Source organism: Pundamilia nyererei, unplaced genomic scaffold (genome assembly GCF_000239375.1).
Source record: "Pundamilia nyererei isolate P.nyererei 1_Seehausen unplaced genomic scaffold, PunNye1.0 scaffold00161, whole genome shotgun sequence".
In the NCBI taxonomy this organism is placed as follows: domain Eukaryota; kingdom Metazoa; phylum Chordata; class Actinopteri; order Cichliformes; family Cichlidae; genus Pundamilia; species Pundamilia nyererei.
Window position 1 is genome coordinate 976,708 of NW_005187562.1, and position 9,400 is coordinate 986,107.

A 9,400-nucleotide genomic window follows, 5' to 3' on the forward strand; every position below is an offset into this window, starting at 1 on the left:
ACGGTGTTAATTTAGACTCCAGCTTGACCCTGTTACCTTCTTATCTCCAGGCAACGCCGTGCTTGAGCTGCGGCTGCTCTTCCACGCTCTGACCAAAGCCGCTTGTCACCTGTACCTGGCCCTGCTCCCGCTGCGCCGAGCCGCCACGCACTTCTACGACAGCGCGCGGTACTGGGTCAACCATGCCCAGCAGGGCCCCTCTCCTCCAGGCTACCTCCATCAGAGCGAACCCCTGGCCAGGAAAGGCACGCTACACTTTCTGGAGGGCATGTGCGTGGTGTGCGAGACTGTGCCCAACATGATGGGCGCAGCGCTGAGCGTCGGGGCCGCTTTCTGTCATATGCTGCAGGGAGGTTTCTACATCCTGGCGGCCACGCTGCGCACCATCCAGATCAACCTGTTCTCACAGATGAACGGCGAGAAGGAGAGGTGGGACAAAGAGCGGCTAAGGGCGAAAGAGGGCGAGAAGAGGCTCAATTCCAAAGTGCTGGAATACATCTCGGTGTTTTGTCAAGACCCCGTGAGCGCTTTACGCATCAAGGTTGACGTGCCACCCGTGTACAGATAATCTTTTTCCCGTGGCTAATTGGCACATAAAGGGGCCTTCTTCTAACTGCTGAGGGGTTAGAAGTACAGCAGAGTGTTGATTGGTTTGCAGGGAGGGCAGGAGGTTGAACTCTGACTTCTGGTTTTCACTCACTGTTGAGGGGAATTAGTTACCAACGGAATCAAATAAATTATATTTAAGCACGTGTGGGAAAAGACGAATAAAACTATGGTGCATTTTGTTACAACTGTTTCACATTTATGGAAATGTAAAGAAAATAAATGTCTCAATCAAACAAAACCTGACATCTTTGCTTGTTTTGGCCTTTAGAGCTTTATTGCTACATTCTTTTATACCAAATCTTACTGGCAACCAAGTTTATTTTAAAGTGCTCTCTTATTCATTATCTCAGTCATTAATAATACATCTATGGCAATATATTTACCAAAAAAATAAGGATCAGCAATAGAAAGTATGTTATTATTCACCTACTGATTCTGGTTACAGTCAAACTAAATCAGCAATAGGCCATCAACATTTATCCTGCAGGGCTTTTTAGCTTCATCTCAGCCTTCTCAGGTCTCAAACGCATGTCAGCAAGGACACAGAGGTAGCCAACATTCAGTAGATTAAGTCTGGCTGGCATCCGGGATCAAGTATTTTGCCTGTGAGCTCAGATTGCATTTGCATCTTTACACAGTCAAACTGCTAAAGAGACCACAGGGATGAAAATGAGGAAGAAGAAGTAATGAAGAGACAGGCAAGTTTGGGGATGGGGGGAGCAGGACTGTGAGCTGATACTGAAGATGGATTTACTCTACTTGACACTAAAGTCTTGCGTCAGGTATAGCGTGGAGGCTCTCAGGGGGGATTTTCCCAGCTACAGTGAAAGAAGAGGAACAAAAACAAAAATAAGAAAGATCCCTCAGGCGGCTCTAGTAAACAACTGTAAGCTAATCGGTAATTGTATATGTAAAATAATCTGATCATTTTAAAGACAGCAAGGTAAAAAATAGAACAAAATTCTCAAGACGGACACAAAACAGCAGCTTTATCTTTACTGGAATATCACAAATAATCTTACAGAGTATGTCACCAGTTCTTCTGACAGCTGCTTTGTTCACTTTGTATTCGTTCTGCTGGGACCTGAGATGAGAAGAGTGCATGTGTAACTTTGGCATCAGCATTATGGACAGCTTCTCAAACCACCAAAGAAAATGAGCTTAAAACCAAACAGGGCTGTAGGTTTAATCTCATTACTCACGCCCTCAACTTTGTCACTGCCTCCAGTCTCCGCAGTGCAGAAAGAACATTTTTCTGTGTGTCAGAAGAGAGGACTTCAAAGGTGTGAAGATCACCTGCAAAACAAAAAACCCAAAAAAACTGTGAGTTATCTGCAAGTTACCAGGTGGCAGACAACTCTAGAGGTCAGAGGTCATTCCACACACTTAGTTTTACCTGAGAGGATGAGTTTTGTAGCCAGGTTTTGCACAGCAGGTAGGAACTGCTTCTCCGTAAACACGTGAGCTCCGTTTTCACACAAGTACCTGAAGATCAGCTGGACACGAGGGGAAAAAAACCCAAAAACATCATTAAAACGTTGGTATATTAATGTGGAAATAAAGTCAAATTATGGTCAAAAAGTAATAAATGCTTTGCCTAAAATTTAGTCAATAGTAAATTAACAATGTTACAAATAATTTTCATGTTAGCAGACGTTAATGTTTTCCAAATGGTTAATAGTTTAGTTGTAAACCATCTTGACCACCATTTGATGGTTACTGTGAAGTTGCAAAAGATTCTTTGAAGTCATTAAATATTGTACTGTGCATCTATAAATCTATAAACATTAGACACAAGATGGAAATAAACTGATGTTTGGAATATCCATTTTAAATCACATAAGTAGGACTCGTGTCTTTAGTTTCAGACTCAGTGATATGAACTGCATCTCCTCTCTAAAGATAATCTTAATATATGTAAACCAGGAAGTACACAAAACTGTATTTGTCTTACTAAAAGACAAAAAGTTTTCGATATACTTTTGCTAATGCAGATAAGCTCCCACAAAATTGAACTCTTTATGGTCATAAAATGTCTTAATGACAATATTTATAATTTTTCAAGTTTCAAAGATGCAACTACAGCATGTCTCTTTATGTCATTAGAAACTATGCCATGATTGTTGTATTGTCATAATCTGTTATCTGATAACAGTGGTTAATGTTTAATGACATTTCTTAGAATACAATAGAAGGTCCGTAATAAGAAAAAAAACTTTACAACATCTAACCAAGAATCTTCACAACAGTCACTCTCCACGAAATACACTTAATCACAGAGAGAGATACTCAAGTTAGAAGGACCTGATATGAGTCTAAGAAGGGTTGCAGCAGCTTCTGCAGAAAGGATAACACTTCCAGCCCCGTTTCCAACACGGTCACTTCCTGTTCACTCATGTGGACTGCTCCACATTTCTGCAGAAGTGAACATGCCTCGTCAAAGTCCTAAATGATGGAGGGGCAGACATATGCAATATGAGTAACAATAATCTGTCTCATTGTTAATCACACACAAGTGTGTATGAATATGATAGTAGCAAAACACTGAAGCACTATAAGCACAAAATTTCTTTCATTAGCTCTTCCTGGGAATTGGATAAACGAGAGGCTACAGTGACCTTGGCCTTTTACCCAGTTCATGCACAGAATAATCGTGATCCCGACAAACATGGCTGTTACCTGCGATGCCCTGCCAGGGATGAAGATGAATTCATTGGCGAAGACGTCCCGCAGGAAGCAGAAGAAGCTGAACAGCTCATCTGTGAACAGAAAAAAGTTAAACAAGATGTGTCCATTCATGAGACTCAGAATCTGCAACTGCACCTAACATTTACCCTTCTGTGTGCTTTTTGTGATGTGGATGGCAGTAGCAAGTATTCCTGGACGCACAAAGACATGCAACGCCTGATTCCTGTAGGAAACCAGCATCAGCACCGCCGCCGCCGTCCTCATCACACCCTCCTCTGGGCTGAGTGGATCTTGGCTCGCAGGGTCTCCATCCTGAACCAGGCAGACACGGCCCGCTTTATGATGGACGATGGAGCGATGAAGAGCCACGGTGGATGACATCACGTCTGAGTCTGGGGTGTGTGCTGCAAAACGGGTGTAAAGTTTGAGGGTCACATGACCTTCAGAAAGTCATGCGTGCATGTGTGTGTGTTGAAGTGTGCACACGTGCCTGCATGTGTGAATGTCCACACACAGGACACCTGTGAAGTGAGACAGTTCAGTGGAGTCCTCTTAGGATAAGTTACTTAAAGTGCATTAATCCACTGAACATCTCCTAAGTGATTCTGGACACTTGTGCCAACTTGCATTCACCTAATCTTTGTGATCCACACAGGACCGGGTCAAAAGGAGCCTATGCAACAGCAAGGAAACTACTCAGTTACTCCTCTGCATTAACAGCGTCTGGTTGTCTAGCAATGCAATATGCTAAGGACACCTGCTGGTCACTGAAGGGAAAGCAAGCTTCATTAAATGCCCACTATAAGCAAAGCCTATATTGTTCTTAACCCTAAGCTTGATGCTGCTGCTTTCTACACAGTATAATTAAAATAAATTGATATCTTTGAAATCCATCTGGCCCACTCACCAGGCCAGTTCAGACGGCCCCTGAAGTCCAGCACCAGCTTCCTGAGCCAGAGTGTTTTTTCCGTGAGCCCATGCCACTGCAAACCCTCTTCTGTTAAAGTTGTGATTGGAGCCTGGAGCAACAGGCAAGCCATCAGAGACCAAGGACTGATCAATGAGCCCTCCTCCTGGGTTCGCACAATCAAATGAGCCACCCAGTTCACACAGTCCTGGATCTCCGTACTTGGTCTCTGTGGAAGATCTCTAAACAGAAAACGAGGTAGATTCTAAAGTTACATACAGGCTTTGAAGGTTTACAACGACAAAAATATTCATTTAAGTTGTATCACTGTTACACTTGTTATGCTTTTGTTGATTTGGTTCATTTTACACTCACTATGAGTAAGAAAAAATAAATAAAAACACATTTCAAAAATGTAAAAGGTGTTTTATGCACTTCATTTGAACTGCTTATATATCACTAATGGAGATTACATTAACAGAATACATAAATGGTAAATCATAAAATCATTTAATACTCACTTTGGTTGGTATATACTCAGTACTCACAATTTTTAGCTACAGCCAATTGTGACTTTGGCACACATGGCTACCATGTCTTGCATAAACAGAAAAAAAAAGCAAATCTGTACCTTGGTATGAGATTGTACTCGCTCCGATTTATCTTTCCCTCACACAGCTGTCGAACAGACAGGGGGCGGCCAAAGTTCACATGCATGCAGCCATAATCTTCCTGCAGAACTCTGCTAGCTTTAAACAGTCCCTGCAGTGAAAGAGCGAGGGCAAGAGGCCTGTAGTTTCATATCTTTCAGGACCAAAGATTACATGGGAAATGTTATCAAGTCAGCAATGAGACGAAACTTACGGTGGTGCTTTCTTTGGGTTTGGGGACACCCAACAACTCAAGTGCAAGCAATGACTCCTCCACTACTCTGTCATAGCTGATACTAATGGGCACCAGCGTAATGTCAAACACCTCACCTTTAAAATATGGCTCCAGCACCATGTCCATCATACCTGCAGACAAATGCAGATGTGGCACCAAGATGCTCAAAACATGTATAAGTAAATATGTAAAAATACATATGGAAATAAAAATAAGTTGAAAAGAATATTCAAATTACACAAAATGATCTAAAAATACTGTAAACTTGTTTGACTTTTCACAATTAAAATATCCTAAACTGTGAGTGCATGATCCCTTGGTGTGCAAAAGTAAAGTACTGTACAATGAAAAGGGTACAATGGCCCTTTAAGGTCAAACCTGTAATAAAACACAACAGAAATAGAAAAAACACAGCTAAATCTCACAAAAAAACCCCTAAAAAACAAAAAAGACCTCACATAACACAATGGAAGTGTTTTTGGGGAGACAATAATGTGACGGACCAGCTGCGGAAGTGACAAGCTAACAGTAAACAGCTAATAGCAAACACCTACATTATTAAATGAATCTTTTAAGTGAGTCTAAGTGTAATTGTTTGCATGTTTTGGTCCATCACCTTATTGTCTCTCCAGAAACTCTTCTGTTGCATTTAGTGAAATTTCTTTTTTCTTTCCCTACTTCAATTGTTTTATTCAAATTCTGTTGTGGGTTGTTTTTTCTTTGTTTGTTTTTTCACCATTTCTGCTTTGTTTTATTCAGTTGTATTTTGTCTGCTTGTGCTGGATTTTTCTTTTTTCTGGTGTTTTCTTATCTTGCAGTGCATTTGACCTCCCCGGGCCACCATAGAAAAAGGTCATCATGCTTAACTGCTATAAAATTAAAGCAACAAAACCTAAAAAAAAACCAAAAGTCCAAAATAATGAGATGCACACACTTTGATATCCTGGGGAACAGCAACAAAAACAACAAAGGTGTACATTTAGACACTTACCAAGCTTTGGCACCACAGACTTCAGTGTGCGACTCCTGAAACCCTCTACATAAAACTCCAAAGGAGCACATCCTGTCTACAAAAAACACATTAAGCTGTTGGAAGCCTTCTTCTTTTAATTGTTAAATACAGAAGCTGACTGCCAAAGATGCACTTAGGAATACTTTTAAAAAGTCCTTGTCTTACCCTGACAATTGTTCGGACGTATTCTGACAGCACCGCCCAGTACAGCTTGTCAGAGCCGATTGCTCTTCGGATAAAGAAAGCTCCGGAGCGACGCAGAATCTCTCCAACAACCTTCATGCTTGCAAGAGCTTTAAAGAGAAGGAGTCGGAACAAAAAAATAAACAATAATAATAATAATATTTGGATGCTACGATGCAATCAAAATGGATATAATGTTGTGTATAATTAGTATGATTTAAATAACACTTTGTTGTCTTAATTCAAATAGATACTTGCGAATTCCTGCAGCTATGACAGGTATTGGGATGTCGTAGGTGAACAGGATGAAGGAGACAATCAAGAAGTCCACATAACTCCTGTGATTGGGCATCAGGATCACAGGACTCTCCTGGATGGCTTGCTGCAGCTGCAGTGACAGAAAATTTTAACTTCCAAGGTTCTCTGTATAGTAAATAGTAGTAAATACTATAGTAAAGCAAATCTATCAGAATGGTTGTGTGACCTCTAAAGAGCTACTGTTGAAACAAACTAGCCAATAACTGATTAAAGTGTATTGATTTCTGATGAGTCCTGACCATGTTGAGTCCTTCCATGTTGACATAGATGCTTCTGAAGAGTCTCTTGAACACCTTATTGAAAGTGTAGGCCATCAGCCTGATAAACCCCAGCTGCAGATTGTGAGACATTTCCTCCAAAATCCCACGAGCCTCTTGTCTCACCTTCTCCACGGATGACCCCGTCTCCAAGGCAATCTGAGAGGGAAAATGTAGGGGAGGAAAAACTGACTATTTTGACAACAAAACAGTAAAAACTATATTTTTTTAATAAATAAAATGACTGACCTCTTTGGCAATATAGCGCAGATACTGGGACTCCAGTACAGCTTTCTTGAGGTCAGAAGTGGAGCTGGATGGGGCTCCTTTGTACAGTTGAGGGTTAAAGGTTCTCAGGGCATAGCCAAGATCAGTTGTACGTCTCCTCTCCTCCAATATATCCGTAAACTCCTCCTCATCCTTCAGGCTTGCAGTGCCTGAATCTTTATACTGAAGGAAGGAGTAAGGTTTATGTTAAAAGTCTCAAAGTTATGATGTTGGAACATCTGTAACAGGATAGAAAACAACAACAACACTACTAATCTACCAACTCAGTAACGTGGGTACAGAGCAAGATTGTTTTGAATACGGATTTATTAGCACCACATTTTTTATACTGTAGACATTCTGCTTTAATTCAAGGGGTCTAACAAATTTACTGCATTACCCATTTAAGAATTATATCCATTTGTATGCACAGCGTCCCATTTTCAGAGGTTATAAATTAATTGGACAGTTGACTGATAAGCAATTTCATGACAAGGTTAGGTTGTTCCCTTGGTATTTCGTAACACATAAAGCTAATAAAATATGCGGCATTGATTCCAACTGGCGAATTTGCATTTTGTAGCTTTTCACTTGAATTTTTATTACAGAAGTTAAATGTAAACTGAAATAAATCTATCAGACACATAGTAAAAAACTCTACAATCTGGTTCATTTTGCAAAAATAATAAACTGCCAATCACAACAACTTCCGAAAGTTCGCGTGTATTTATATTAAACCAAGATTTCCTTGTACCAGAATGACAGTAAGACCAAAGCATGACTAAGAAGTTAAAAGCGCACATGATCCGTGGCGTACCACATCATCTGCCAAACATGGTGGCGGTAACATTATGGCATGGTATGGTATGGTATGGTATGGTATGGTTGCTAGTGAAGCTGGATCACTGGTGTTTCTTGATGATGTAAGTACTGATTGAAGAAGCCGGATGATCTGTTAAGTGTACAGGGCTACACTCTCGCCTTGGACTCAAGTCAAGTGCTGCAAAATTGATCGGACACTGCAAATGGATGATGACCTAAAGCATACGGTAAAAGCATCTCAAGCAAAAATAAATGGGATGTCCTTTAAATAGTCAAACCAGCAGAGCAGCTTTTTAGCTATTAAATTCAAACCCAAAGGCACTTAATGCAAAACTTTCTTAAAACCCTTGAATTAAAGCTGCAAGCTCACAAAAAACAGACAAAAACTACAGAAATAAATACATTTTTAAAAAATGCTATAATTCTTATAGAGCAGACTGTAGTTTTGTAAGACTCTTTATTTCTTTGGTAAATATAAAATAAAAAAAAAAGAGGGGGCGGGGGTAAAAGATAATATATGTGGACAACAACTATTCACCACACTGTTATTTTGAACTGTTATTTTACAACGGGCGCATCCCTATAGTTATCCCATTAATGTGTTAATTGTTTATTAACCTTTTATACAAGCACTAGTTTTGTTTATTTTAACAGTAAGGAAAAACTGACGTATTGTTACTTTGGAAAAGTGGTCTGAGACAAATTAAATTATTAAATCACAAAGTTTATCGAGTTAAAACCATAAAAGTCGTTATCTCCTCGCTGCTCTGTTCTGCAGGCTGCTGTGACCTGCCAACACTGGCTGGTGAAAAACTATTAAGCAACAGCGGCTTACATACAGTCGCTGTTTTTCTTAGTAGGCCAAAGTCTGAGCAGCTTAAGGCGGCCAGGCTCCACAGGACACCCCTGCCTGCATAATTAACAGCAAAAACAAGCCCTGCTTGAAGGCAGACAAAAGCGAACATCGCTACAGGTTTCCTTCAGGCGGTCTCCTTCTGGGTATTATATATTTTATAGTCGCCGCTAACTTTGAAAGGTTTAAAGAAAAGCGTCGACGGGCCCGAGAGAAGATAAAAACAGACGCGTTTAAAACTTGCTTCTTACCGTACTCGTCATTCTTTGCGGACACTAACACTGAAGCTGACTGGTGACTGGCCTCACTGACTGTCTTTCTTGTGCTTGGACGCTATCTTCGCTCCACACTGCGTGAAATATGCAGCACTTCGGGGCCCGGGGCCAATGGTGTGCCTGGGTTTTGGAAACTCCTCCCGCATATTGTAATACTCAACCCTCTGCTCCCAAGTAACCCCCCTCACCCCACGCGCGCTGTTGAGTACGATAGCTAATGTTTTAAGTGATCTCGAGTTTGTCTGATGTGGAAAAAAATGTCTGAATATTTCTGGAGGAAACATAACCAAGAATTAAACATCAACTGAGCGTGCACTCCACAGG

At 40.8% G+C, this 9,400-nt stretch overlaps 1 protein-coding gene across 1 annotated transcript; it reads right to left on the reverse strand.

Moving 5' to 3' along the window:
* Nucleotides 1-837: 837 nt before the first annotated feature.
* On the reverse strand, nt 838-9,175 carry LOC102194084 (dihydroxyacetone phosphate acyltransferase-like). Its single transcript, XM_005745600.1, has 16 exons — nt 9,053-9,175; nt 7,109-7,309; nt 6,842-7,018; nt 6,543-6,672; nt 6,267-6,394; nt 6,081-6,156; nt 5,069-5,220; nt 4,836-4,966; nt 4,205-4,446; nt 3,444-3,701; nt 3,289-3,368; nt 2,914-3,054; nt 2,006-2,105; nt 1,812-1,905; nt 1,632-1,693; nt 838-1,427 (listed from the first exon to the last, which is right to left on the reverse strand). The coding sequence occupies exons 1-16, from the start codon at nt 9,062-9,064 to the stop codon at nt 1,375-1,377; spliced, it is 2,037 nt and encodes a 678-aa protein (XP_005745657.1). The 5' UTR covers nt 9,065-9,175; the 3' UTR covers nt 838-1,374.
* Between the last annotated feature and the right edge of the window lie 225 nt (nt 9,176-9,400).

Coding starts and splice junctions, on each gene's coding strand:
- LOC102194084 (XM_005745600.1), bottom strand. Junction 6,673..6,841: donor ACATGGAAGGACTCAACATG/GTCAGGACTCAT, acceptor CTGTCACTGCAG/CTGCAGCAAGCCATCCAGGA. Junction 3,369..3,443: donor CACAAAAAGCACACAGAAGG/GTAAATGTTAGG, acceptor TTCTGTTCACAG/ATGAGCTGTTCAGCTTCTTC.